Here is a 27,416-nt window from a genome sequence, read left to right as displayed (position 1 = left end):
GTTGTGGACCCCTCTAACTCCATCTACAGTCCATTTATAACCAACTTTCACTCCAGTTTCTCAATTCTCACTTCTCACCCTCTATACATGCCATTGCCCTCTCTCTTCAGGTTAGTTCCACTCGGTTTCTCTTACTTTTCTTGCTTTCAAGACTCCAGCTTTGAGTTGCCTTTTTCTTATGATTTTAATCTGTGAACTGATTCTAGTTATCTTGTAATAGCGTTTCACACTTTTCAGCATCGGGGTTTCTTTTATTTCTTCTCTGTAATTTGCCATTTAAGTTTATACAATTGAAGATATCACTTGTCACCATGTTTCATGTCAAGGGATTGGGAATGCTTTTCAAGCTCTGAACTTAAAGCCCTTAGTAAGAAATTGTAAAGCTACATGATTCCTAAAGAAAAAATTTCATGCCTAAATGAATTAACCAAGTAGCGTTGTTGCAAAATAAGATGAATGGAACTACGAGGAGAACTGAATTGTGGCTTTCTAATCTTAGTTCTGGTGCAGAAGTTTACTGCAATATCCTAAATTTTTTAATCCAAGTTTTAGGAACAATCAGTTCTTAAAGTTGTACCTAAATAAAAAGTGGTAGTTCCTTAGAAGTTATGGATTTAAGATTACGGGATTTGTGAGATGTGTTCAATGACTCATGTTTTGGAGATCCAAGGTATCAATCATTTGACACTTTGAATGTTTTAAGATTTTAATAATGCATTTGGTAATCCCGTTGGTAAAATGTGGAGAAGACATTCGCCCAGATCATGTCCGTTGATTTAGATTTTGTGCTGCAAATTGCATTTTTTTATCTGTCAGATCATAATTACATATGATTTGTTAGATCGATGCGGACTGAATTCATTGTTTTGTATGTTCATGATTTTGACCATGTGTCTATTAAGAAATTTGAAATGACGGGGATCATAATGTTTTGATGTCTCATGATTCACATCTATTTGATATGAATTTTGACAGTTATGAATAATAATCCCTTTTTTAAGATTGTTCTGATAGTGTTCTTGTTCTCGCTTAAGCTTGGAGCTGTTGTGAGGGAAATTCTGGCTGGTATCATTTTATTCTTGTCTTGATCTTTCCCATGGCACTTAATGCAAGCAAGGTTTCAAGCAGCCCTTTTGTGACTAAAAGGAAACTTACCTCTACGTCTCATGGAATCATATGTTCCTTTTCCAAGTCATTCCAAAAAAATAAACTACACCCTACTCATCAAGGAATTGAGCTCCAACAACTGAGCAGTAAGCATCTGTTGACAGCAAAATCGGCCTTCTCTGGTGAGAGTTTGCAGGGCATTCATGGAAAACCAGTTAGTCTCATCATCTCTCGCAGATCTTCCACATTATGCCAGTCGACAAGAACTCATAGAACTGAAGAAAAAGAATGTACTAGATCATACGGTGACAGTTCTGATTCATCCAGGTCTGATTACATAATTACTTGTGTTTCACCACTTGAAATCTACCAGACATGTCAATAGACATCCTTACTTTTATCATTGGACTTGTCTTTCTGCCATTTTCATTTCAGTTAACGGCTTCAATTTAACTGTGGCACTAAGTAATTTACTCCTCCTAGCAACATTGCTTACAGTGCTAATCAGCAGCTCTTACAATTCATATTTCATATGATTTAAGGTGAATAACAATCCATGCTTCTAACATGGAATATCGGTGTTAGAAGTACAAATCTTAGCTTCTAGGCTTGTGGAATCTGATTATTTATGTCAATGTTTATGTGAAGATATTGTATTGTCAGCATGGTCTGAAGTACATTGCAGGTTTGATCTTGCCAGTTATGAAAAAGATAAATGCTGAAGAATACATGATTTCACTGCACTTCCTTTAAAAGGAATTTCATATTGTAGCTCGGCAGTATCTTTTTCCTGATTCATGTTCCACATGTTCTATCACTCTGAAAGTAAATTCTCTTTGTTAAGTTAGCAAACCAGGGTCACTTGTCAATGTTTCTTTTGTTCTTTGGATCAACTTTCCAGTTTTGTGTAATTTGAGTGTAATAGATCGCCCTATTATTTTTCTATTTGAATCTATTTAGCCTTTCGATTATTGCAACTTTGAATTTACAGTACAAATAAATTGTTGGGTATCAGGGCACAAATTGGAGAAAAGGAAGATGAGCATCAACTCATGTCTGGGAGAACTATTCACTCATGTCATGCTTTAGCTGAAGCATGTAGATTTGTATATAACGATGCCAAGTTTGTAAATGAAAGGGCTCGCAACGACATTATTTTACTTTCACGGTAACATACTGTACCAGCTATATGTGCGCCATTTCATGGGAAACTTTGCTTGTAGAGTTGGAATACTTCCTGGTTGTGATGAATGACAATGAATGCATATTGTGGGAAACTTCTGGGCAAACTAAACAAAATGAGCTATAACTTTAGTTTTTCTTAGAGAAAATATGATGTGCTGAAATGTTTCAATTTAGTTATGTTTAAAGTATTGGATGGACAGTTTTATAGCTGTTCATTCTGATGCAAATGTTTTGATTTCATGTACTTAACTAGTTTTATAGACCATTGCTCATTATTTTCTTATTTTCTTTAGTGGGATATCAAGGCTGGATGCTCGTGCACGTAAAGGTGTTGCGATTCTTGGTTCTGGGTTTCTTAAACTCGATGGTAAATTCTCCGATCTTTCTGGCCAACATTTCTCAAAAACTATTAACCAATCAATTTCACCACCACTAAAAATGCCATGCTTTGTCAATGTTGAACACTAGATCAGATCAATTAATTTCATACTATTGAACATGTAGACAAATCCATTATATTGCATTTATGTTGATCTTTGTTCATGGCAATAGCTTTACTTTTTGTATTTTCAGACAGTTCCCTTTTATCATATTTTAAGGCAATGCCTTTTTTCTTTCTTTTTATATTTTTGGTGGGGCATGAATAAATGTGATACGAAGCAACAATGAAATTATATACTTTCTGTGTGATGACTATAAACTCTCTTATTTAAGATTCCCCAGATTCTACCGTTTCATGTGTTGATCTTCTACCTTGCAGCTCGAGCAAGAGAGGACACTGAGAAAATTGACCGTGATGTGAAGGAAAAGGCTGAGCGTCTTCATCACATTGCTACTGTATGTCAATCTAGAAGTTAAATTTTGGATTTCTGAAAGACAAAGGATATTTCTTTCTCTTGCGTCTAAATATTTGTTTGAATACTTTACTTTGCTGCAGATCATAAAGGACAGAGCTCAAACCAAATTGAAAACGGCTGCTGACAAGCATTGGAGTGATGGAGCCTTGGAGGTACCTGCCTCCTGTTCTCCTTCAGTGACTTCATTTATTCTTTATACAATGAATGCAACACTAAAAGTATAAATACATCTTTCCTAGTGATGCATATCTGATATGTTTATCCTTGATGGAATCTTTGGACACTTTTCCAGGCTGATTTGCGCCTTGCTGACTTCCGTGCCAAGCAACGTGCAATGGAAGATGCTTTAATGGCGTTGGAGGTGAGCTGACTGCCAATTCTTTTTTAATACATAGTATTGATGTTTCGCAGATAAGGTTGTGAGATAACTTGTAAGATTATCTCATCATCATAGTTTTTCATGCCCAGCACCACATTACTTGCTTTGTTTTTGTAGTTACTGTAACCATCCAAATATAACTGAGTGCAAGATTTTACTATCCTGTGCCCCTTGGAAAGAATGATGAATTTATCTGTGTGGTCACAGTTTGTCAAAAATATCCATGACTTGATGGTGAGCAAGATGTACAAATTGTGAGTTCTTTTGTTGATGGCTTGTCTCCTTTTTATATTGATTTCCATCTTTCCCCTCCTTATACAAAACCACCCATCCCTGAATCACTATTTCCTGACGTGCTTTTGGCTATCAGCCCGCTGCGTAAGGAGGAAGGTTCACTAACTGCTAATGGCATACTGGGAAATATAATGCTTGAGAAAAATGGTAGGACACTGGACTTCTTCCCTGGAGAAGTATCAACAGATCGCATTACTGCTATTCAGGTCCTTTTTAATTGTCATCTTATTATTTTGATGCAACCATCCTTGTCAATTGTTTCAGTAATTGTAAATCTAATTTCATTTTATCTGATAAAAAACAGGAAGCTTACTGGAGTATGGCAACTGCACTCTCCGAAGCTGATGGAATTGACTATACAGATCCTGAAGAGGTCTGAGACTGCACTGATGTTTCTTTATGATGAGGCAATAAATATGATTCTGGTTTCAATGTTTTCTTATTCGCCTGTTTTTCCCTGTCTGGAGCAGCTCGAGTTGTTGATTACAACTCTTATACATCTTGATGCAATGGATGGTAAGGGTAGTGTATCGTTATTGGCAGAATGTTCAAATTCTCCAGATGTCAACACAAGGTAAGCTTCTTGAGATGCAATAACCCAATAAAGACACTTTTTTCTACTCTCCAACTACATTTTATAGGAAGAAGTTTGTGTTTTTCTCTAGAAGAGGAATCTATTACCCTCCTTTATTTTATGAATTCCCGACACTTGGATTCTTTTACTAATAAAAGTTCTCAACGATTTCATCTTTGCCTGTAAGCTCTGAGATGTTTGAACACTGTCAGTAGTTGCAACTGCTGTGTGATCATTTTCAGCAATGTAACCCTAGTTACTTGTCTTCCTGGACTGATTTATGACCTCAGTGCATAAGAATTTTCTAGTTGCATCTTCCCGTGGACACTGTTATAGTGTTCTAAACATTTGTCTGTGTTCCTTAATGTCATAAGCAACAGTTATAATAGGTATTAGCTATACATATATTGAGAGCCCTGGGTTTCCGATCGTGCTTCATCAGAATTTTGAAGGAAGTGGACAATGTTGACAGAGCATCAACATGGAAACCTCTAAGACTTTGAGACCACTTACTTCCCAAAAAATTATCATTCCTGCATCTTCTTCCCTTTTGTCATTTATAGTTCAATTAATTTTGTGGTGCAGACAAGCACTGGCCAATGCGTTGGCAGCAGCCCCATCCATGTGGACTCTTGGAAATGCAGGGATGGGAGCCTTACAGGTACTTCAATTTTCTTTAAAAAAAAAGGCTAATTCTTTTCTTATATGGCATTAATTTTCATTTACAATTCTCCTCGCAGAGACTGGCAGAAGATAATAACCCAGCCATTGCCAATGCAGCATCCAAAACTATCCATGAGCTGAAGAAACAGTGGGAAATACAGGAAGGAGATAGTTGGAGGTTCATGATGAATCAAGAACCAGTTGAAGAAGTAGATAGCCAAGAAGACAATAATGATGCAGATACAGGTTGACAAGTACTCGGATACATATACTGTAGATATCTACATGTAGGCTTAAATAGTTGCAGGCTAACCCTTGTCACCAGAAAGTGATGGGTGCTATTGCAATGTAAAAGGCTGTCTTGCTCTAACTGTGCCTTGTTTTTATCATGTCTAAGCTGTGCTTAACTTTTCATATTTCATACGAGTGATCTATTAGAATTCAAAGACAAAGTTGGTCTTAATCTGTAAAGGCAGTGCATGCTAACATGGACAAATATGTATGGCCTCTGCCTAATATGATACGAATAATGCTAGAGATACTTGAATTATTACTAACATAAGGTACTGAGCTACTTAACTTGTTCTTAATCAGTTGTCCAATGTTACTGCAGCAAGAAATTATTTATCCTTCCAATCTTTTCTATATTGAAGTTATGTCAGAGGTACACCATTGATCTCATGACATGAACTTGCGTGGAAGCATCAAAGGCAACGAGTCTTGGTTTCGAGACTCTCCCGTGTAATAAAAAACAAAAATGCATGTCTAGGTATCGGAAAGGACCCTTGACTTTTCGTTGGTTTTGTTAGTAAGATTATTTTTTTCTTTACACTTGTCTTGTATGTTGTTTGGTGTTGTGGTTGAATTGATTTTTCATCAAATTTTAAGATTTCTTTTAAATTAATTTTTTTAAATTTTTTAATATTTTAATATTAAAAATAATTTTTTAAAAAAACAAATATTATTTTGATATATTTAAAAAAATTACTTTAAAAAGCAATATTTACCCCAAACAATTCTTTAATGTTTACATTGATTTATGTGATATAATTTGTTATTTTATTTTATATTTGTTTTTTAATAATTAAAAAATTGAAATAGCAAAGATTAATTTTTTAAAAAATAAAATGGCATTTCTTTTTTATTGTTCAAAAGGTGTGAAAAACTTTAGTTTAATCCTTGAAGTTTTAAATTTTTATATATTTGGTACTTGTTATTTGAGAAATTTATGTTTAGGTTCCAAAATGTATTTTGTTTGCATTTGGTTCTTGTGTGCAATGAATGAGAGAGAAAATCATTAAAAAGATGCTTATAAATTGTGATATTAATTGTAATCATGTCACAATTTTGAAATACAATATTATAAATATATCTCATTTTAGAACTACAATAAAATTATAATTAATATTATAATTTATTACAAAATGTGATATTATTAAAATATTGTGTTCATAAAGCATAATACCAACAAATTGTGTTAATTTACTAAAAATATTTCATCTTGTGCTACTTACCTTTATTTTTTTTAACGTAATTTATCCCTAAAAGAGAGTTCTATTTTCAATTATAAGTGGTTTGATTACTAATTGCTACTTTATTTATTTTGAGCATATTTGAGAGTATAGTTATAATTGTTTTTTAAATTATTTTTCACAAGTATGTCAATAATATTTTTTTATTTTTAAAAAATTATTTTTGAAATTAGTACATTAAAATTATTTTAAAATATTAAAAATATATTAATTCAAAACAAAATAAAATTTAAATTTTTTTAAAATCACTTGAAAAACACTTGCAGTCACTTATTTTTTTATAGAGTTTTTAAGTATTCGTGGATAGCTTCAATTGAAATTTCTTTCTCACCATGCACCTCCTAAATTTTCATATCATGAATAATAATCAACGTCTTTACCATATATCATCCAGACGAAAGCTTGAAAAAGGACTTTGGAACCTATTTCCTGTATGAACAATGAAGCTCATGCAACATCAAATTGCTAGGATTCGAGCATGCAAACTTGACAATCCAATTCGTGTAAACATACAAGAAGCTCTATTATGAAAGCAGAAAAAACTGTACTGCTGCAAAAACTGAACTGCTGCAGATCTGGTGCATTCAAGTTCTAAATGCCAAGCAAACTATGAACATCCCGCATGCCAGTACCTTGCAAGATCCTAATGGATTGAAGTTAGGTAGAGGATCACCATTGGACCGTAATCATCTTATGGGCCTACTTGATTACATCACGAATTCACATGACAACAGCTGATCTTCATCCTTATCCCATAAGGGGTAAATCAAGGCATCACTAAGCAGGGTACATGAGGTCCATCACTGGACCTAAATTCCTTCAAGAAATGGCAAAAACACACACAGGACCCTTCCCTCTTGTTAATAATAATAATCTCTCTGCACTAATCCACTTCTGGACCTGGTGCAATAAGGTTTGTGAACACCAGAAAAAGAAAAGAAATCTTCAAGGTCAATTAGTGTGATTAGATTCCTTGATTAACAGTGCTTATGCTACTTAATTCCAGGAATCAACTTTTCAAAAAGTAAAGGAAAACAAAGGCACCAAAAAGCAAAAGCAAGGAAAGAGAGGGGCCAGATCCTACCATACCAATTACAGCTTTATTCACACAGAGGCTCTTTGGTCACCATCACAATGCCCTAATTTGATCCACTCCCCCTCTCTTTTTCCACTCCCTTTTTCTTTTCCTCCCATGATATCTGCCACTGTTTGACACCAATGTTTCATCATTCCGATTCCTCCTTTCACTTTTACTTAAAAATAGTATCCCAAGTTTTTCTTCTCTCTTTTTTTCCCACTTTCTGCAGAGTGCATGAACCTGAAATGTTCATTGATTTTGAAGTTGTAACTAGAACATCTCAGTTATAGTTGACATCACAGCAGAGAATCTCATGCATGCTTATGAAAACATGGCAACCTTATCTACATGCAAAATTGTGAAGTTGTTTGATGTTGAGGTTTTTTGAGGTTAAATTTAGTTACAATTTCAGTATATTTTTATTTTTATTTTGGGAAAAGATATAACATAGAATGAGAGATAACCCAAAAAACAATATGTTAATGTGGGATCCAAATTCCAAAGATGGATTTTAAAAAAACAAATTCTTAGGAAATAGCATTGTTTGAATGTGTATATATAAAATAAATTTAATCTCAAATCATTCGGTTAAACACTAGATGATTTCTTAATGAGGTATTTTGTGGTTATTATTTTTTATTTATCACTTACATATTTTATTAGCATAAAGTGGGTGAATAGTACAAGGAAAGAAAATTATTAAAGAGACGAGGAAAACAACCCCATGAAAAAAAGCTCTGTGGGTTGAATTTTTCAGTGCTGTTTGCCCAGTTTTCCATTCACATTTAAAATACAATAAAATATTCAATTACTAAAATAATAATAATAATAATAATATCAAATGCTGGAGAGAGCGTCTGTCTAGCCGCGTCGTAGCAGGTGGGCCAAGCCATTTACAAAAACGTTGGCCCACCAGCTCAATTCATGAGGAGGAATGTGGGCCGCACCTTCCGCATGGTGTAATCAAAATCAATTCAAGGGGCCCCGCCATGGCCAATTTACAAGTATTATCCTGATTTATACATTCTGAAAATGCGAGTTACTTGATTATGCCAAAAATGAAAAATGTATTTGTATAGGGTACCTTCATGGTTTATATAGATATTAGGGTTAATACTTAAGTAATTATGTGAGTCTATACCATAATCTTATCCTAATTTATACTCTCTGATTTAATTTATAATCTTATCCTAGTTTAAAATTTGATACGAGACAAGTTTATTTTTGAACAACTTGAAAAATTAATCATGAATAAGTTAATTAATGATTATGTCCATCCAATAATTTTTTTTATTTCTATTCAAAATAAATTTTTTATTAAAAAACTTAATAAGTTTAAATCAACTCATCAACCTATAAATCCAACTCATAACTTCAGTTTTAAATTGAATTTTGAGTTAAACAATATCTTATAATTATAATTAATATTATATTTACGTTGTTATCAATTTATTTTTTTCTAATATCATTTTTGTTTATAAATTGAGTTTTGAATCAAATTATTTTTATATCAAATTTAATTTTTATTTTTTTATTGTTATTTCTTTTGTTTTTGAGCCTTTTATTCAAATTCATCCCTCGTCAATTTGTTAATTTATAGTTATGCTTCTTTATTTTTTTTAGGATTTGCTTTTTATGGAGATGGTCTTAGGCTCATGATAAAGGTTCTAGATTTCAAAGTTAACACAAATTGAATTTGATAGGTTTTTTTAAAAAATTAATTTTTTTATTGCTTTTATTTTTAAATATTTAATTTATTTAAATTAGTTTTTATGTTTTTTTTTTTTTTGTTTTTCTTATGTGTGCTACCTCAATCCTATGCATATTATTGCTAGGTTAAGTTAACATCAATTTTTTTCATTGTTTTTTAATTATTTTTTTATTCTAGATTGTTTAATAATTGAGTTTCATATATATTTTACATGCTAATGCTAATCTAGATAAACTCAAGTTTTATTTTTTTATATCCACAATTTATTTATTATTATTATATTTATTTACTTTATATTATTTAAATTATCTGAGAGTATTAAACCCAGTATACCATAATCTTATCCTAATTTATACTCGCTGATTTAAAATTTAATACGAGACAAGTTTATTTTTGAACAACTTCAAAAATTAATCATGAATAAGTTAATTAATGATTAGATCCATCTAATGATTTTTTTCATTTCTATTTAAAATAATTTTTTTATTAAAAAAACTAATAAGCTCAAATTAACTCACTAACCTATAAATTTAATTCACAATTTCAATTTTTTGAGTTAAACTAGATTTTATAACTATGATTGATATCATATTTATATTGCTATCAATTTATTTTTTGTTTCTAATATCATTTTTTTATATAAATTAAGTTTTGAATTAAACTATTTTATATCATATTTAATTTTTATTTTTTTATTGCTATTTCTTTTGTTTTAGAGCCTTTTTTATTATATTTTTATTCAAATTCATCCCTCACCAATTTGTTGATTTATAATTATGCTTATGTATTTTTTTAAATTTACTTTTTATAAAGTTGGCCTTAGACTCATAACGAGGGTTCTAGATTTCAAAAGTTATCACAAGTTGAATTTAATAAATTTTTTTAAAATAAATTTTTTTATTATTTTTATCTTTAAACATTTAATTTATTGAAATTTAGTTTTTATGTTTTTTTTATTTTTTATTATGTTGTGTTGTCTCAATCCTATGCATGTGGTTGCTAGGTTAACGAGTTAACATTAATATTTTTTTTTACTATTTTTTAATTATTTTTTTATTTTGCTCTAAAATAAATATAAAATTATTTGATAATTAAGTTTCATATATCTTTCACATGCTAACATAGATAAATTCAAGTTTTATTTTTTTATTATTATTATATTTTTTAATTTATATTATTTAAATTATTTGAAATTATTAAACCCAATGAAATCATAGCTGAATCTCAAATTGTTTTTGTTTTTTTATTAGCACTTGCATTGCCTTATATCTTTTTATGCATTTGAAAAGAAGTTTAGCCGACCTTAGCATAACGCGTGAGCTTATCTAGTTAATATACAAATGTAATGCTAGAGATTCACGAGTTTGAGATTTGATGTCAAGATTATTTTAAACCAATATATTGTTATAAATTAAAATGATTGTTTTGGTAGGAAAAAAAAAAAATATGGCAAGATTTTATCCAAGAGTTGAGTAAGCATCACCTTTGTTAGTGCCGTAAACGTGACCTATGCTATTATAAGCTATACAATTCATCATATTATAAGATATAATTACTTCACTGTTACTATAAGCAAAAAATAAATCATTCTGGAAAAGCATCATTGCTACTCTTCTCTGCACAGCTCAGCCTCTGTTGCCGTGTCTGAACAACAGAAACATCCTTCATACCCTCCATTCTTAACGTCTCTCTCTCTCTCTCTCGCCACTGAGTGTAACAAAAGACAACAGCAGGAACCATGGCAGGCAACAAGTTTGCAACCATGCTACAAAGAAACACACACAAACTCACTGTAATTCTAGTGTATGCAGTTCTTGAATGGATTTTGATCTTTCTCCTACTCCTCAACTCTTTATTCACTTATATGATAACCAGATTTGCCAAGTACTTTGGCCTTATTTTTTATTAGCACTTGCATTGCCTTATATCTTTTTATGCATTTGAAAAGAAGTTTAGCCGACCTTAGCATAACGCGTGAGCTTATCTAGTTAATATACAAATGTAATGCTAGAGATTCACGAGTTTGAGATTTGATGTCAAGATTTTTTTTAAACCAATATTTTGTGATAAATTAAAATGATTGTTTTGGTAGAAAATAAAAAAAATATATATGGCAAGATTTTATCCAAGATTTGAGTAAGCATCACCTTTGTTAGTGCCGTAAACGTGACCTATGCTATTATAAGCTATACAATTCATCATATTATAAGATATAATTACTTCACTGTTACTATAAGCAAAAAATAAATCATTCTGGAAAAGCATCATTGCTACTCTTCTCTGCACAGCTCAGCCTCTGTTGCCGTGTCTGAACAACAGAAACATCCTTCATACCCTCCATTCTTAACGTCTCTCTCTCTCTCTCTCGCCACTGAGTGTAACAAAAGACAACAGCAGGAACCATGGCAGGCAACAAGTTTGCAACCATGCTACAAAGAAACACACACAAACTCACTGTAATTCTAGTGTATGCAGTTCTTGAATGGATTTTGATCTTTCTCCTACTCCTCAACTCTTTATTCACTTATATGATAACCAGATTTGCCAAGTACTTTGGCCTTAAAAAGCCTTGCCCTTGGTGTTCCAGGATTGATCATGTGTTGGAGCCTGGAAAGAACACCAACTCTTGTAGAGATCTTGTGTGTGAGACTCATGCATCTGAGATTTCCAAACTGAGTTATTGTTCAAATCATCAAAAACTAGCTGAGACACAGAATATGTGCATGGACTGCTTGGCTTCTCGCCCAAATCACAGTGATCAGTCTGCTGGAATGACAAGGAGGATTGCTTTCTTTACTTGGGTAAGCAAGGATGCAATTGAAAATGGTGAAAATGTTGTCTTGTGTTCTTGCTGCAATGAGAACATAAACAGCAATGTCTGCCCTCCTTATTTGCTGTTCAAGCCTTCCTGGGATTCTTTGAATTACAGCAAGAAAGGAGATTTGATCGTAGGAGAGATGGATGATGTAAAAATCGGAATTGACTGCAAGGAAAAAGGCAAACCTGATATCTTGGCACATTATACTGACCATGAAGACAACAATGAGATTGAAAGAGATGGAGAAGGACAACAGGATCATGAAGAGGCTGCTGATGAACATCAAATGCTATCTGATGGTGGAAGTTTTGGCCTCAAAGATGCAGTGGAGCACTGTTCACGGTCTGAAACAAACTTGCAATGTGATGAAAAGGAAACTTATATTATGGAGCGTGACTCGTACGGTATGAATTCTATTCATCAAGGTTTTGATGACAGTATGATTGAATATTGTTTTGGAAAAGACAATTCCATTGAAACCATCCATCTGCATTTGGAGAGAAATCTTGGGTGTGACTTTAATCGTTTAATCCCTATTGAATTGATTGATTCATCAACCACCGCAATTTACGAATCCTGCAACTTAAAGGAAGAACTTGCCGAGGAAATTCATCAAAATGGAACAACTGATTCTGCATCGCATATCGAAATGAATAATGAAGAAAACACAAGTTACGCAGAAGTTGAAAACGTGAATATAGCAATGCATTGCTGCGACAAATCTTTAGACTCGAATTGCACAGAGATGAAAAAAGATCCGGACAGCAAGGAACGCAAACAAGTTATGTCTCTAGAAGAAGCTCAAACATTATCCCTTAGTGGAAACTACTTGGATATGGTGGAAACCAAAGAGCCAGATGAGTTTCCAGGTATAGCATAACTATTCATTTATGGAAATCTCAGTCATTGCATTTCTTTTTTCCTTGCTTGTCTGATCTACCTTTTTTCTTGAACATTATTTGCTTAACCAACATTGTGCAATTATCTAACTTAAAAGCAGCTCATGAGGAAGAAAATAATGACACCAACTTGTTGGCTGAGCAAAGCAAATCCAAGGACTTCGTAGAGCTCTCTGATTTTGCAATCAATCAACCACTAGATCAAGAATCAACAATATCGCCATGCGTGCAAGAAGATCACTCTTCTGTAAATGGCAATGAAGCAGAAATTCTCGATGCCCCTGAAAGTAATGAATTTGGTAAGCAGAACTCGATTTCTTACCTACTCTGATAATGCTTGCTCAATTTAATTACAATGGTCGGCCAAATAAGGGGTACATCTATTGTGATTTTGCTACACTAGGTCCAAACAACACAGAAACGACTACCATAGAAGAAAAAATGATGTCAGCTGATAATAACCAAGAGAGTATAAATCATCATTTATCTTCGCATTCGGAGTCTACTGAAGCTGAGGAGGAAAAGTTTCCCGAGACACCTACTTCTGTTGACAGCGCTCACTACTTGCATAAGAAGCTTTTGATATTTGAGAAACGAGAGTCAGGAACCGAGGAATCTTTAGATGGAAGTGTGGCAAGTGAGATGGATTCCGGTGATCCAGTTCTTACGATTGAACAGCTGAAAACAGCACTTAAATCAGAAAGAAAAGCTTTTGGAGCATTGTATACAGAACTAGAGGAAGAGAGGAGTGCCTCTGCAATAGCTGCAAACCAGACTATGGCTATGATAAACAGGCTTCAAGAAGAGAAGGCAGCAATGCAAATGGAAGCATTGCAATACCAGAGGATGATGGAAGAACAGTCTGAATATGACCAGGAAGCCTTACAACTTCTAAACGAGCTCATGGTCAAGAGAGAAAAGGAGAAGCAAGAGCTTGAGAAAGAGTTGGAAGTGCAGCGCAAGAAGGTTTTGGACTACGAGGCTAAAGAAAAACTGAGAAAGATTAGAAGAATCAAGGATGGAAGTATAAGAAGTAGAACTTCTTCTGCTACATGCAGCAGTGCTGAGGATCTTGATGAGCTATCTATTGATCTCAATCGTGAAGCGAAGGATGAAGATGGTAGCAGCAGTATCGAAAACCAGGAAATTGGTAGCAATAATACTTCTAGTGATGAAGTAGTAAATTTGCAGGAAATAGCACTGGATTATGTGAAGCAGATAAGTGCTCTCGATGATCCCCTGGCTGAATTTGAGGAAGAGAGGCTGTCTATTTTAGATCAGCTCAAGGCATTGGAGGAGAAGCTACGAAATTTGGATGCTAATGAATACAATGACGATATGCCTTCGGAAGAGCAGTCCTCAAAGTATACTGTCAGAGGATTCGATGAGATCTATGAAATAAGCACTCCAGAAGAAAATGGGATTTCAAATGATTTGTCAAAGAATGGAGATTATCCTGAGAGGAAAACAGTCAGTTCCATGGCAAAGAACCTCCTTCCTCTTCTGGATGCTGCTGATAATGAAACTGAAGAAGGGTTTATATTCAACGAAAATGTTGAATCTGAATTTGTTAGAATGGAAAACTCTTTCGTTCCCAAATTTGATTTAGACAGAAAAAAACTAGTAATTGAAGAGGAGGTAGATCATGTTTATGAGAGACTACAAGCTCTTGAAGCAGACAGGGAATTTCTGAAGCATTGTATGAGTTCAATACAGATGGGAGACAAGGGGACGGATCTTCTCCAAGAGATATTGAAACATCTGCGTGATCTTAGAGCGGTGGAACTCCGGGTAAGTAACATGAGTGAGGAACCTCTGGAGTGAAGTTACGCCTACCAACCATGAAAGAGGAGACGAGGTAAATTTTCTTTTCTTTTCTTGCTAATCTTTCCAAGTTCCAAATTAAAATCTCAGTTAACAAAATGCCATAATACAATAGGATTTCAAATATCAACACAGCTAATTTGTTTGACAATCCAGATCCCTTTCTCATGGATGAGAAGGAAAGCTTGCTCCGCATCAGGAACAGGTCAGAAAGTTTGAGGAACTGTGTTTTCTGCAAAATGCCAGGAAATCTCCTGATGGAGCAGAGGATTCCTGGTCTTTAGTTTGTTTCCGTCGGTGAATGATATCCACACCTACAAAGAAAAAAATTAAGTCTCCCCTACCTTCTAAATGGTCTCTTTTGGGTTTTTCTGAAAAAGTGTAAAACCCAAAATTTTGCAGCATCTCCTCCTAGCAGCAGCCTTTTCCCAGGCAAAGGAGAAGGACAAAAAGGATGGAACAAGTATACCTGGTTTGATGGTTTTGGCTAGGGTACTTGCAAGTAGACTAAGCTTCATATTTACCTTTTCCATATCATACTGTTTTGTTTTAGACAGGAAAGGGGAAGGAGGATTAAGCCTTCCTTCTAGTTTTTTGCATTGGTTAAGTCATCTGGGTTGAAATACCGTGTCAAAATTGTGAGTGGTGGTTGTCATTAATTTTATTTTTTTGCTTTTATAAACTTCCCTTTCACGACAATACTGTAATTTGGACAGATTTCCATACTGAGAGAAGAATTGCTACCATGTTCTGTTCATTTCATCAATGGTGAAAATTATTGGTAACGAACTCCTTTAATAGAATTTTCCCATGCTGAGTGAAGGAGTATCAGTCCTGGATTTAGAAGGAAAAAAAAAAAAAGATGGCAACTGGTAAATGAAAAGATTTTGCAGAAAACTCATCCATAGTGGAATCTATTTTCTCAGGCCTATTAGCCACCTATCAAACTGGATTTTCTCAACTCAGGTTTTAGTTCTTCCAAAGAAAACTTGAATGATACAAGGATCGCATTCTATGTGAAGGCATTGTCCTGGAGAGGTCATGCGATCCTGCCTGAAGGCATTGTCCTGGAGAGGTCATGCGATCCTATCGGCAGACAACCTTGGGATAGGAAAGATTAGCAAAGAAAAGACGCTCAACATGGATGTACAGCAAACATAAAAGCAGCTAAATAAGAATCCATGGAATTGATTGAATCCGAACATACTTGCAAGAAGAATGTTGATAAAGCTGGCAAATCCATCTGTCATGCAATGTGTTCTGCTGTACTAGATTTAGTAATCTCATAATAATTTTCAAGGTTTTCACAACCAAGTACATCATAACCAGAAACCAGCTCGCCAGACAATTTGGGGTGTGGCTGTGTTTTAGGAAGGGAGACAGTGAATTTATCTGCAGTCTGAAAGTCAATAAATTATGAAATTTCACTTATTCTTTTCAAGAATTCTGTCATATCGTCCACTTCAATAAAATCTTACGGACATCAAAATGCAATAACCCAAAAAACTCAATCAATTAATACCAGAAGTACCTGGCAGCTCCTTGGGGCAGGTTAATAAATTACTCCACTGAAAACTCAAACAACATTGAGTGCTTGTACTTGTCTCCAGGTACAACAACAATAGAAGGGAAGTTTGGTTGGTTAATGGCATTTGGAAATCCTTGGGTCTCCAAGCATAATCCTGAATGCTTTTCATAAACAGCCCCACCTTTCCCACGAACACCATTCACATAGTTAGCAGTGTAGAACTGCACACCAGGAGCATCTGTCCACAAGTTCAGCACCCTGGAGCTTGAAGGGTCCTTCACTTTGGCTACGTGTTTCAATCCTTCCTTCTTTTCCCCAGAGTCAAGGACATAGTTATGGTCATACCCTAGGCCAGGGACTTCCCTAATCGAGCTTCCAACTTTCTTCTCTGAAGTGAAGTCAAAGGCAGTGCCTTTAACTGGCAAGAGTTCACCTGTTGGGATTGAATTCTTGTCCACAGGGGTAATTTGAGATCCTGATATCTGAACTAAATGTTCGAGCACATTCCCAGAGTTGTGACCTGCTAAATTCCAGTAGGTATGTTGTGCGAGGTTAATTGGAGTGATCTTATTCTTAGGCACTGCTTCCATATCCAACCTCAAGGTTTTGCTTGAAGTAAGCGTGTAAGTAGCGGTCACAATAACATCCCCTGGGTATCCTGATCACATAAAAAAGCAGTAAATTGATCTGTATATGATAGAAATGCAAGGGAAATCATTAGAACAGAAAATGAGCTGACCTTCCTCCCCATCATGACTTTCATATTTGAAGGTAATCGATGGTTGCTCACCATCTTTCTGCTCCACAACATCCCAAACCACTTTGTCAAAGCCCTTATTCCCACCTGGAAAGTATGCCAACAAAGTCATCATAACTTGAAACACTAAATCCATAAAATTTCTGCAACAATAAATTCCTCACATGAAGAATCACAACTTCAGCAATTCAAGGACTGAAGTTCATCAAATTACAGAGGGATTGATTAGGAAGCAACTCTTAAATTTACTAACCAAACTACTATTAATACAAAATGTTCAAGCCACTTCTTTTTTTTTTGGCTCAAAGCAACGATAAGCAACCTTTTCTTCAATTCATCCCTTTTCAACACCTATGAAGAACTGCAGCTAGATGTTTTGGGTCAAGTGGAAATTTAACACGAAAGTGTCATGAAGTCAACAGTAATTTGAACGGCAAAATTGAGATTCCTACGCTTGTTGGTGGGATTTCAAATCTTCTCATCATACTTGTAGGCATTATCAAGGGGGGGAATTTTGTCACAGAGCCACATTCAACAGAACTAAAAATAGTAATCCAAGGAAAACACGATTCTTCCATATCACTGCATAATTGATTGGCACTGATTCATGGATGATTGAAATATTAGGAATTTAATTGTATCATACCATGAAGACTGTTTGGCCCATTATTTATAGGCAAAGAGTAATCCACCCCATTGAGATGGAATTTCCCCTCTTTAATCCTGTTTGCAACTCGACCCACAATGCAACCAAAATAAGGCGCATTGTCTTTCTGCTCAAACACCAACCAAGAGAAGGAAAAAAATCACATCATCAGTAACCCAAATATGCTAGAACACAGCAAATTTCAACTTCATCTTTCAGAAATTAATCCTCGTAGAGGAATCAAGATCAAGCAAACCCCACCAAAAAAAGAAAGAGAAAAATGGGAAATCAATATCAGTCCTCAAGTTCACCAAACTTCTGTATTTTCCCAGGAGCAAGACAAAACTTTCCATGAAAACCGTGTCAAAACCACAACTTTTTGCAGCCGAAGCAACCGAAAAGGACAATCTCACTGTAAAACAAAAAGGGTCACTGAAACTCACCACATATGCTTCAATCGAGTCAAAACCAAGGACAACATCAGCAACTTCCCCTACAAACCAGACAAAAACACAATCATTACATCAACCACCCCTCAAACACATAACAACGAAATCAAGAAACTAACTACAAAATATACTGAAACATATGCTGAGAAAGAGAAAGGAAAAGAACCATGCTTGTCAGGGACATAGAGAGAAGTGATTGTGGCACCGTAGTTGGTGACAGTTACATGTATGGTTCCATTGTTGAGTTCAAAGTGTTCAGCTTTTGCATCAGCAGCAGTAGTACTCATGTCTGGTTGTTTAGTCTCTTCTGCAGTGTCAGGGGACAAAATCATCAAAACGGATTTGATACAGAGGAAAGAGAAGAGGGCTTTTGCTGTTACGTGGCTTCCCTTCTTGTTGCAGAGAATCGGAAAGTTTGATAATTAGCAGATTTTTCGGATTTGGATAAAATATTTCTTTTTGGAGACCTGATCAGTCAGTAGATAAGGTCATTGGGTGTGATTGATTGTGGAGATGGAATTTGACTTCAACTACGATTCCTGTACAACGTTGTATATTCCCTGGTTATAAAATTGGATCCAGGTCATCCCGAAGCAAGCTTATAACTAGCAAGTCTGATTTATAGGTCAACATGGATTAATTTTTAAAAACAAAATTCAAAAAAAAAATCAACAACTTTTGGTACCGTGTTTTGACTATATTTTTATACTTAGGTTATTTTTTTATTCAAATCCTAAATAAATTAAATGTGGATTAGTCCAAAACCAGGGTATAATCTTGGCTATTAGTTTACTAATAAGTTCTTTACCCACTCATATGAAAAGATAAGATTGTGCTATTAATATTTTTCAAAAAAAAAACTATGTGGTTTTTTAAATTAAATTTAATATATTGAAATTACGTACCTAGTTTTATTTTTTCAAATAAAAAAGTAACTAGTTTTACAAAATTATTTGAATTTAAAAATATTAATTTGTTATGTCTGGTAATGATAGTTTGAGTTTTAAAATATAATTGAAGTTCCTTGACAATAATCATCCGAACATTTATTATCTAACTAGAAAAATTGGAAGGATTGAAATTTTTAACTTGATGGATATAAGATTGGTGTCTTTTATGCTTAAAAAGACATTTATATTGAAACAAGTAAAATTCTAAAATAAATAAATAAATAAATAAATCTTTTCATTCTTTAAAAAGCATATACTAAAAAAATCCACCCAGCCCCCTTCTTCAAGTGGAGGTTAGCCAAGTCTAATAATTTTTTCTAGTTATAAAAAATTAAAAATAAAATATTAGGAGATATAAAACTAAATGACAACACACTTTAAAAATTATTAAAATCATGCATATTGAATAATATAATTTTTTAAAAAAATTAAAACGATGATATATTGAATCAATCAAAATCTATAACCTAAATCATGTGACCTTGATTACTTTATAAAATATAAATCAAAATAAATTAAAAAACTCAATTCTAATAAATCAAATATTGAAGAACAAAAAAAAAATTAATTTTAAAAAGAACAAAAAACACTCGGATAAACCTATATAAATAGCCCAAATCCACAATCCAAACCATGAAAATAGGATTACCCTATAGAAGAAAAGAAATACAAAGGTTAGTTCCTAAGCCATTACTAAAGTACAAAAATAAAAATAAAAATTAATTTAAAAAAAAAACAAAAAAATCAATAAAAAAACTTTTGTTTTAGGCAATGCTCTACAAAATACTAAGTACACTTCACATCAAATTCAAAATAAAAATTTACATGTCTTTTTTAAAAATGTTCAGTTTTTAATTCGTCAAAGGATTGATGATGAAAAAATTATTTAATTATTAATGAAGTTAGAGATGAATCTAGAAGTAAATCTTTCCATGATTTAAAAAGTATATACTAAAAAAATTCCACCCAGCCCCTTCTTCAATTGGAGATTCACGACCATGAGATTTGAAACTAGCTCCTCAACCCGAGCCAAGTCTAATATTTTTTTCTAGTTATAAAAAATTAAAAATAAAATGTTAGGAAATATAAAACTAAATGCATACCAAACAACACACTTTAAAATTATTAAAATCATACATATTGAATGATATAATTTTTTTTTAAAAATTAAGATGATAACATATTGAATCGATCAAGAGGATTAATTCAGAAAATCTATGATCTAAATCATGTAACCTTGATAACCTTATAAAATACAAATCAAAATAAATTAAAAAGTTTAATTCTAATAAATCAAATATTGAAGAACAAAAAAGAAAAGAAAATAATTAATTTTAAAAAGAACAAAAAAAACTGAAGTAAACCTATATAAATAGCCCAAATCCACAATCCAAGTATTCAAAATAGAATTGCCCTGTAGAAGAAAAGAAATAAAAAAGTTAGTTCCTAACCAAGTCATTACCAAAGTATAAAAAAAAAATTAATTTAAAAAAAAAACAAAAAAACTCAATAAAAAAACTCTTGTTTTGGATAATGCTTTACAAAATACTAAGTACACTTCATATCAAATTCAAAATAAAAATTTGCATGTCTTCTCTAGAAATATTTAGTCTTTAATTAGCCGTATGATTAGTGATGAAAAAATTTGTTTAATTGTTAATGAAGTTAGAGATGAATCCAAAAGAAAGCAAATAACCCTTGTTATTAAATTTGTTGATAAAAATAAATTTATACAAAAATATTTTTTAGATATAGTGCATGTTAAAAACATAATTGCTTTAACTCCTAAGGAAGAGATTTCATCTGTTTTATCTCATCATAATCTTAATATTCAAGATATTATACGTCAAGTGTATGATAGTGCTAGTAATATGCATGAACAGTAAAATGGTTTGCGATCTTTATTCATTAAAGGTTGTCCTTCATATATATTATGTATATTGTTTTAACCCATCAATTGCAACTAGTTCTTATTTTTGTAGCTAGAGAATTATCTTATAGTTATATTTTCTTTTAAAATTTGATTTTATTGTCAACATTGTTAGTGCCTTTTACAAGTGCGATGATAAATTACATGTTTTTCAAGCAGCTAAAATTAAGCATTTAATTGTTTTTGGTAAAATTAAAATGTATAAAGAAGTTAATCAAGTAGGTGGTTTGCAACTATCTTTATATACTAAATGGAGTTTACATTTTAAATTAATTTGTTGTCTGATAAAAATATATAGGGCAATATGCTTGATTCTTAATAAGATTGCTTCAGATGAATTTACTTATTATTAATATGATGCTATAGCTTTTGTAGTTAGGTTTTTAATGTCATTTGATTTTGTATTTATTTTTCATGTAATGAAAAATGTTATGAGAATTACTGATATACTTTATTAAGTCTCGTAACAAAAATCTCAAAACAATTTAAATGTTATGCATTTGGTGTCTACTATAAAAACTTTAATTCAAAAGTTAAGAGATGATAATTAAGAAACTCTTTTAGAAAAAGTGACATCTTTTACAAGTATCAAGACATTTAAATTCATAATATAAATGCTTCTATTTTTAGAGTGGGAAGATCTCAATGTAAATAAACAGTAATGGTTGAGTATTATTATCATGTTGATATATTTACAGTTATCATTGATCAACAATTATAAGAGCTAAATTATAGATTCACTGAGTAAAGGATCAATCTTTTTGTGTTGAATGCAACTTTGAATCCTAAAAATGGCTATAAATCATTTAGTATTGAAGATATATACAGATTTGTTAATAAGTTTTATTTTGAAGATTTTTCTAACTAGAAAAAATTCCAGTTGGGATTCCAGTTACACTATCATGAGCTTTTCATACCTCATCATCCAGAGTCATAGATTGTAGATTTATGTGGATAATTGGTAGAAAATTGAGAAATAAAAAATTTATCCAGTAATTGATAAATTGATTCAATTTATTTTGACTCCTTTTATTTTAACAACACTTACCAAACGAGATATTTTAAGAATAAAGATGGTTAAAACAAGACTTTGTAAAAGAATAAAAAATGATTTTTTTACAAATTTTTAATTGTTTATAAAGCAAAAGAGATTAGTGAAAGATTCTCAATAGATATTATAATCAATTATTTATATTCTATGAAAAAACGACAAGTACAATTAAAATAAATATATATTAATTTTTTATTAATTTTTTATTGTTATTTTATTTTAATTCAAAAAAATTTCATGTTTTTTTTTATAAATTTTATATATTTATATTTGATAGATAAATGCATTATAAAAATCATTGTATATTTAAAGTAAGTTTTTACCGTACTTTTCTTATTTGTAATAAACTTTGTATCATTCTATATTTTTCTTTGCACAAAACTCCTTGAGCTGAACGGAGAACAGACCACTCATGACGGACACGGTGGTTCTTGTGGCCATTTTCAAACCAACAAGACCGGTGGTGGCTGTCCTCTAACAGGATCTTCCAAGGCTGTACATAAACCATTTTGCAGGGTATACGGGCTTATTTCTCCTGTCGTGACACCTGGTATTGTTTCTACTTTCTATCTTCCTCATGACTTAACATTTATGAGTATTTTATTATAGACGCATGATCGGCAGATGGGTATGGTTAACCTCCTTTGACTCGCTCCATTCTCGCAGACGTCCGGTCTTTCATTTAGGTGAGTCTTCCTGTGGTAAAGTATCCGGAGGGTTATCTAAGTTAATGTGTTTTCGTCCACCTTTTCATGTCTTATTTTTTTAGTTTAATATAGGTATTCAAATTAATTTATATATATTTGATTAATTTTGAAATTAATAATTATATAAACCTCAAATAACTTTAAAAAAACTCAAATTTATAACCATTAAAAAGTAAACCAGAGTTGCCCAATTAAGCTATCATTCCAAATTTTTCATGTCGTATTTTTAGGTCGAAGAGAGCGGCCAGTCGTCCAGCCAGATGGCCATCAATATGGTTCCAAACACGTCCTATTCGAGTTCGTCAGATACACTTTTTTTTTTTTGTGGGATAAATAATATCTTTTATATATGTCTTCCAAAAGATGAATATAATAATCTTTTTCCCCGTAGTTTATATATGTCCTCCGAAAACATATTGTAGCAGAGGGATCCTTTCCATCCAAGCTCGGATGATGGAGCTGCCAACAAATTTTGGCACAGATGCATCCTTTGAAACATGTAACTTTAGGATATTTTCTTTCAATTTATGGTGTTAATTTCAAGAAATTCTATCTGTTTAAAGACAATTATGGTAGTAAAGTACAAGGAAATCAATCAAGTAAATCTTTTTGATAATTTATATATTTAATAGGCAAAAAAGGAAAGAAAAAGTAATGTTTCATAACAAATATTATAGTAAAATTCATAATCTTAAAAAATCGAATTAAAATGAAATGTAAATATTATATGTAACCCTATTCATTGTAAAACTTGTAGATCACTCCTAAGCCTTGGAGAAACTACAGGGGCTAAAATGCAAGTTTTCAAAACACACATGACTAAAGTTTAATTCGTTTGAACTCTCATGAACTAAAGTTGAGATTTTTTTTTTTTTTTGAAAAAAGGATTAAAGTGTGGTTTGGAGAAAATCTTTAAAGATTTATTCATATTAGTTTATTAAAAAGAACAAAACTTTGAGCAAAACATTATATAAATGATAAGATTCTCACCATTGTTTTTAGGGAAGGTAGGGGAGGGGGACCATGCCATTCCTCATATTTCTTTAGTGCAAGAGGGCCATTATCCATGCCGGGATGATGATAACAAAATAAAAACTCAGCTCAAATAATGGGTAATAAAAAAAGTAAATTAAATAAGGAAAAATATTCACAAAATGCCACGTCATCAATCCAAGTCATGTCCTTGTGGCACGCTCTCATCCATTAGATCATCATCGAAAAAACAATCCTAGCCATACATCGATTTTCTCTCCAAAAATAAAAAATAAAAAGTTAAAAACCCTTGTTGCATATCCTTTTTCAACAGAATAGATCAAGAAACAGTGATTCCTTGCAAGATTTTGAAACAAAGCAGTTGTTGTTGTTAGAGCTTCTTTTGTGGGACTCACTCAGTTCACTTCGGTGAAGAGTTTGGACATTAAAGTTTCAAACTTTCTCTCTCTTATTTTGTTGGAAATTTAATGGCAGCTGAGGAGATTAATAAGCCCCCATCACTCCCTCCTTACCCTGAGGTACTTAACTTGAACAGCTATTTTCCTTTCCTCTGCAAGAGAAAAGAAAGAAAAAAGAAGGAAAAGTTACTGTCTTTTATTGTTGTAGTTGATCTTTAGTTCTTCATATTTCATTGCTTAGCTTTACATCACTGAGTTTTTTTTTTTTTAGAATTTGTTGGGGTTGGTGCTTGAAATGGAAAAGATGATCTCTGGGGAAGATGTTGCTTGAAAGGGAAAAGATGGGCTCCGGGGAAGATGTTAAAGACTCGTTTTTTTATTTGATTTAGTTTTGTTAATTGAGATTGAGTTTGATTTTTTTCAAAGCTTGGTTTTTATATTTTTGCTGCTATTTCTGCTTGAATTTTCGTATTGAAGGGGAAAAAATGGAATTTTATGGGGGATTCAATTTTCTTTAAATCATTCTTCACATTTTGCTATGCAAAAAGATTTTTTCTTTCACTGATTTGGTTTATGCTTGTTAAAAATCAAAGCTTAAATTGGGTTCCCCCCTTTTAGGCTTGGTTTGGTTTTTGTTGACTCAGTTTATGCTACTTATGCTTAATTTTGGGTTATTGAAATAGAGAGCTGGACTTGTTTTGAAAAAAAAAAAAAAAATTTCCATCAAGAAACCTATTTTCTTGAAGTCCTCTGTTGTAATTTTTTTTTTAAATGACTGCATTTCGCATGTTTTTATTCAGAAACTCTGACAGTAGCTTTTCCTCTTGTTAAAAAACTGTTTCAGTTTGGTGTTCCTGAGATGAGTTTTAACAGCCACTGGGGCATCCTGGTTGAATCTGCAGCAGATATGTGCTTGGTTATTTATTAAGAAAATTGGGAACTTTGGACAAATTTAAGATAAATCCATGTTCATGCAATCCTCATCTTGCATTTTCCTTTCCAGAGTTGAGATTTAATGCATTTGAATTTCTTAAATTCGATACCTTCATTTTTCAAAGAAAATAGAGAAAGGAATGTTCCGAGTCCTTGTTTTACATTTTTTTCTTCATTGATTGTATTTCTCTAAAAAAAAGCTTTCCAATTTCATCATATCGGTAGCATTTATACTTTTATACCGTTGTTTTTGCAAGGAATTTCTTTTTGTAATCTTGACTGATCTTTCCTGCTGTTATCAGATGATTTTGTCAGCCATTGAAGCATTGAATGAGGCCAATGGCTGTAACAAGACGTCAATATCGAAATACATCGAATCAAAATATGGGGACTTGCCAGCTGGCCACACTGCACTCCTCTCACACCACCTCAATCGAATGAAGGATACCGGAGAGTTAGTGTTTTGGAAAAACAATTACATGAAGCCAGATCCCAATGCTCCTCCTAGGCGTGGTCGTGGTAGGCCCCCCAAGCCGAAAGACCCATTGCCACCGGGCTCAGACCTGCCCCCTGCCAGACCGAGGGGTCGTCCACCAAAGGATCCCAATGCACCCCCAAAGCCAGTGAAGCCAAAGACTGCGACTGGAAGTGGCAAGCCAAGAGGGAGGCCACGCAAGATGGCACGGCCTACAGGAGGAATAACCACTGGAACTGCTACAACAACCTCAGCAGTTCCAATGACGGCTGGTAGTGGAAGGCCAAGGGGTCGGCCTCCAAAGGTGAAGGCTGCAACTATGACTGAAGTGAGTGTTCAGAATTAATAATCTCCTCCCATTAGTGGTATTAGCAGTCGACGGACTGTTGTCTCAACATGTCTGTAGAATTGGTCAGTTGTGTGTGTTAGTTGTTAACAGTGGTCTGTGTTATTAGTATGGCAACATCGTGTGTATTTTTGTGCATGCAACTGTGTCGTGTCTTCTTGTATAATTGGATGATTGTATTTGTTATAATTGAGCCTTCTTGCTTTCTTGTAGTTTTCGTAGAGAAAGATGTTTATACTTTGCATGTTTTTCTTGCACGGTAATTTGATAGTGGGTTAATAATTATTTTTTAAATTGTATTTTATTTAAAAATATATCAAAATAATATTTTTTTTATTTTTAATATAAAAAAATTAATTTCAATGAAAAACAAAATTTAAATTTTCATGTTCCAGACGAAGCCTGATGTTACACTTGATTGAGAAAATGAGAAAAGGCATTACTCAGTCTTCTGAAATTTGGTGCCCGGATGCACTTTCATTGTAGCTATATTTTCTCTGTTTTGAAATAGTCGAATGATGTACAAAATTATGTCAGCATAGACTGACTGTGACTCCGACAATGTACTGAAATTTCAAACCGTGGACACCATGGTGTGACATCAATAACTGTTCGTGCAAGAAAGGAGCATGTTTCTATGGTATGCGATATTTCTCCTAGAGCTGTGGAAACCGGGTGTTCTTGAACTTGGTCTTACGAGACGGTTTGATATTCCTAACACCCTGAAGGATTTATTGTTAAAACTCATAACATGGACAGGGCGGTTTGATCTTTCCTCCAACCGAGTATTCTGGACTAAACAAGGAACTGTGGAGAAGAGGCAGCTTTAATGGATTCTGACAAGAGGAGATAAACGTTGTCTCCTGGAATGGCTGTGACCTCTAGGTGATTTCTTTCGACAAGACTTGTCAGTACAAACCAAGTGGCCTCTGTTTCATGGTTTCTAATCTCTTGGTCTGTTTGTTTGTCTTTGTTTGGTGAGCATTTTGTCGCACTCCTCCATTAACGATATCTGACAGGCGACTTCATGTGGGCCAGTGATCACACAGACTAGTGAGAGAAGGGAGTGGGGTGGGGGATAGCACTGACCAGTGATAAATCTTGAGCTTGGGGACAGCGGTTTCAATTCATGTGGAGATCTGATATGGGTTTGTTAGGTTTTGGCACGTCCGATGGAACTGAGAAATTCGATCCTATTTTCAAGTCTTTGATCTATCCAGTGAGCAATGGCTTTTCTTTGTTACAAGGAAGGGGCTGGTCCTGGCTCATTGGCCATAGGACCAGTACTTGGTTGCTTATGAAACGCACGCTTACTTTACTGCAGCCAAATTT

The 27,416-nt window shown here is 33.3% G+C and overlaps 4 protein-coding genes across 8 annotated transcripts; 3 read left to right on the top strand and 1 right to left on the bottom strand.

Annotated features, from left to right (window-relative positions):
- LOC105108819 (senescence-associated family protein) lies at positions 1 to 5,649 on the top strand. Of its 2 annotated transcripts, XM_011003285.1 has the most exons (13): positions 5 to 110; positions 1,035 to 1,434; positions 2,123 to 2,275; positions 2,586 to 2,659; positions 3,053 to 3,129; positions 3,230 to 3,301; positions 3,442 to 3,510; positions 3,736 to 3,782; positions 3,899 to 4,028; positions 4,127 to 4,195; positions 4,293 to 4,396; positions 4,982 to 5,057; positions 5,137 to 5,649. In XM_011003285.1, exons 2-13 carry the CDS (start codon positions 1,097 to 1,099, stop codon positions 5,308 to 5,310), a joined length of 1,383 nt encoding a protein of 460 aa, XP_011001587.1. In that variant the 5' UTR covers positions 5 to 110; positions 1,035 to 1,096; the 3' UTR covers positions 5,311 to 5,649. The 2 variants fall into 2 exon arrangements, with proteins under 2 accessions (XP_011001588.1, XP_011001587.1); XM_011003286.1 differs by lacking the exon at positions 2,123 to 2,275 and having other exon boundaries at positions 1 to 110.
- Positions 5,650 to 11,588: 5,939 nt separating this feature from the next.
- Positions 11,589 to 16,443, top strand: LOC105108817 (uncharacterized protein PFB0145c-like). 3 transcript variants are annotated; one of them, XR_839125.1, is made up of 5 exons: positions 11,589 to 13,067; positions 13,196 to 13,396; positions 13,501 to 14,929; positions 15,915 to 15,959; positions 15,997 to 16,443. XR_839125.1 is itself a non-coding variant. In XM_011003282.1 (4 exons), exons 1-3 carry the CDS (start codon positions 11,783 to 11,785, stop codon positions 14,919 to 14,921), a joined length of 2,904 nt encoding a protein of 967 aa, XP_011001584.1. In that variant the 5' UTR covers positions 11,590 to 11,782; the 3' UTR covers positions 14,922 to 14,955; positions 15,078 to 15,678. The 3 variants fall into 3 exon arrangements, 2 of the variants coding, with proteins under 2 accessions (XP_011001584.1, XP_011001583.1); XM_011003282.1 differs by lacking the exons at positions 15,915 to 15,959; positions 15,997 to 16,443 and adding an exon at positions 15,078 to 15,678 and having other exon boundaries at positions 11,590 to 13,067; positions 13,199 to 13,396; positions 13,501 to 14,955; XM_011003281.1 differs by lacking the exons at positions 15,915 to 15,959; positions 15,997 to 16,443 and adding an exon at positions 15,078 to 15,678 and having other exon boundaries at positions 11,590 to 13,067; positions 13,501 to 14,955.
- On the bottom strand, positions 16,322 to 18,888 carry LOC105108818 (aldose 1-epimerase-like). Of its 2 annotated transcripts, none has more exons than XM_011003283.1 (5): positions 18,468 to 18,888; positions 18,296 to 18,345; positions 17,853 to 17,982; positions 17,189 to 17,293; positions 16,322 to 17,107 (listed from the first exon to the last, which is right to left on the bottom strand). In XM_011003283.1, the coding sequence occupies exons 1-5, from the start codon at positions 18,631 to 18,633 to the stop codon at positions 16,482 to 16,484; spliced, it is 1,077 nt and encodes a 358-aa protein (XP_011001585.1). In that variant the 5' UTR covers positions 18,634 to 18,888; the 3' UTR covers positions 16,322 to 16,481. The 2 variants fall into 2 exon arrangements, with proteins under 2 accessions (XP_011001585.1, XP_011001586.1); XM_011003284.1 differs by having other exon boundaries at positions 17,853 to 17,979.
- A 5,336-nt stretch (positions 18,889 to 24,224) lies between these two features.
- Positions 24,225 to 26,301, top strand: LOC105108816 (HMG-Y-related protein A-like). Its single transcript, XM_011003280.1, has 2 exons — positions 24,225 to 24,450; positions 25,566 to 26,301. The coding sequence occupies exons 1-2, from the start codon at positions 24,400 to 24,402 to the stop codon at positions 26,082 to 26,084; spliced, it is 570 nt and encodes a 189-aa protein (XP_011001582.1). The 5' UTR covers positions 24,225 to 24,399; the 3' UTR covers positions 26,085 to 26,301.
- The last annotated feature ends 1,115 nt before the right edge of the window (positions 26,302 to 27,416 follow it).

The sequence above is a fragment of the Populus euphratica genome, unplaced genomic scaffold, assembly GCF_000495115.2.
Source record: "Populus euphratica unplaced genomic scaffold, PopEup_1.0 scaffold403.1, whole genome shotgun sequence".
Taxonomy (NCBI): domain Eukaryota; kingdom Viridiplantae; phylum Streptophyta; class Magnoliopsida; order Malpighiales; family Salicaceae; genus Populus; species Populus euphratica.
This window is presented reverse-complemented; position numbering and strand designations above follow the sequence as displayed.

Coding starts and splice junctions, on each gene's coding strand:
- LOC105108818 (XM_011003283.1), bottom strand. CDS start 18,633: ATGATTTTGTCCCCTGACACTGCAGAAGAGACTAAACAACCAGACATG. Junction 17,983..18,295: donor ACTCGATTGAAGCATATGTG/GTGAGTTTCAGT, acceptor TTGGTGTTTGAG/CAGAAAGACAATGCGCCTTA. Junction 17,108..17,188: donor AAGTCATGATGGGGAGGAAG/GTCAGCTCATTT, acceptor TTATGTGATCAG/GATACCCAGGGGATGTTATT.
- LOC105108816 (XM_011003280.1), top strand. CDS start 24,400: ATGGCAGCTGAGGAGATTAATAAGCCCCCATCACTCCCTCCTTACCCT. Junction 24,451..25,565: donor CACTCCCTCCTTACCCTGAG/GTACTTAACTTG, acceptor TGCTGTTATCAG/ATGATTTTGTCAGCCATTGA.
- LOC105108819 (XM_011003285.1), top strand. CDS start 1,097: ATGGCACTTAATGCAAGCAAGGTTTCAAGCAGCCCTTTTGTGACTAAA. Junction 3,783..3,898: donor GTGAGCAAGATGTACAAATT/GTGAGTTCTTTT, acceptor TTTGGCTATCAG/CCCGCTGCGTAAGGAGGAAG. Junction 4,029..4,126: donor ATCGCATTACTGCTATTCAG/GTCCTTTTTAAT, acceptor GATAAAAAACAG/GAAGCTTACTGGAGTATGGC.
- LOC105108817 (XM_011003281.1), top strand. CDS start 11,783: ATGGCAGGCAACAAGTTTGCAACCATGCTACAAAGAAACACACACAAA. Junction 13,068..13,195: donor AGAGCCAGATGAGTTTCCAG/GTATAGCATAAC, acceptor CTAACTTAAAAG/CAGCTCATGAGGAAGAAAAT. Junction 13,397..13,500: donor CCCTGAAAGTAATGAATTTG/GTAAGCAGAACT, acceptor TTGCTACACTAG/GTCCAAACAACACAGAAACG.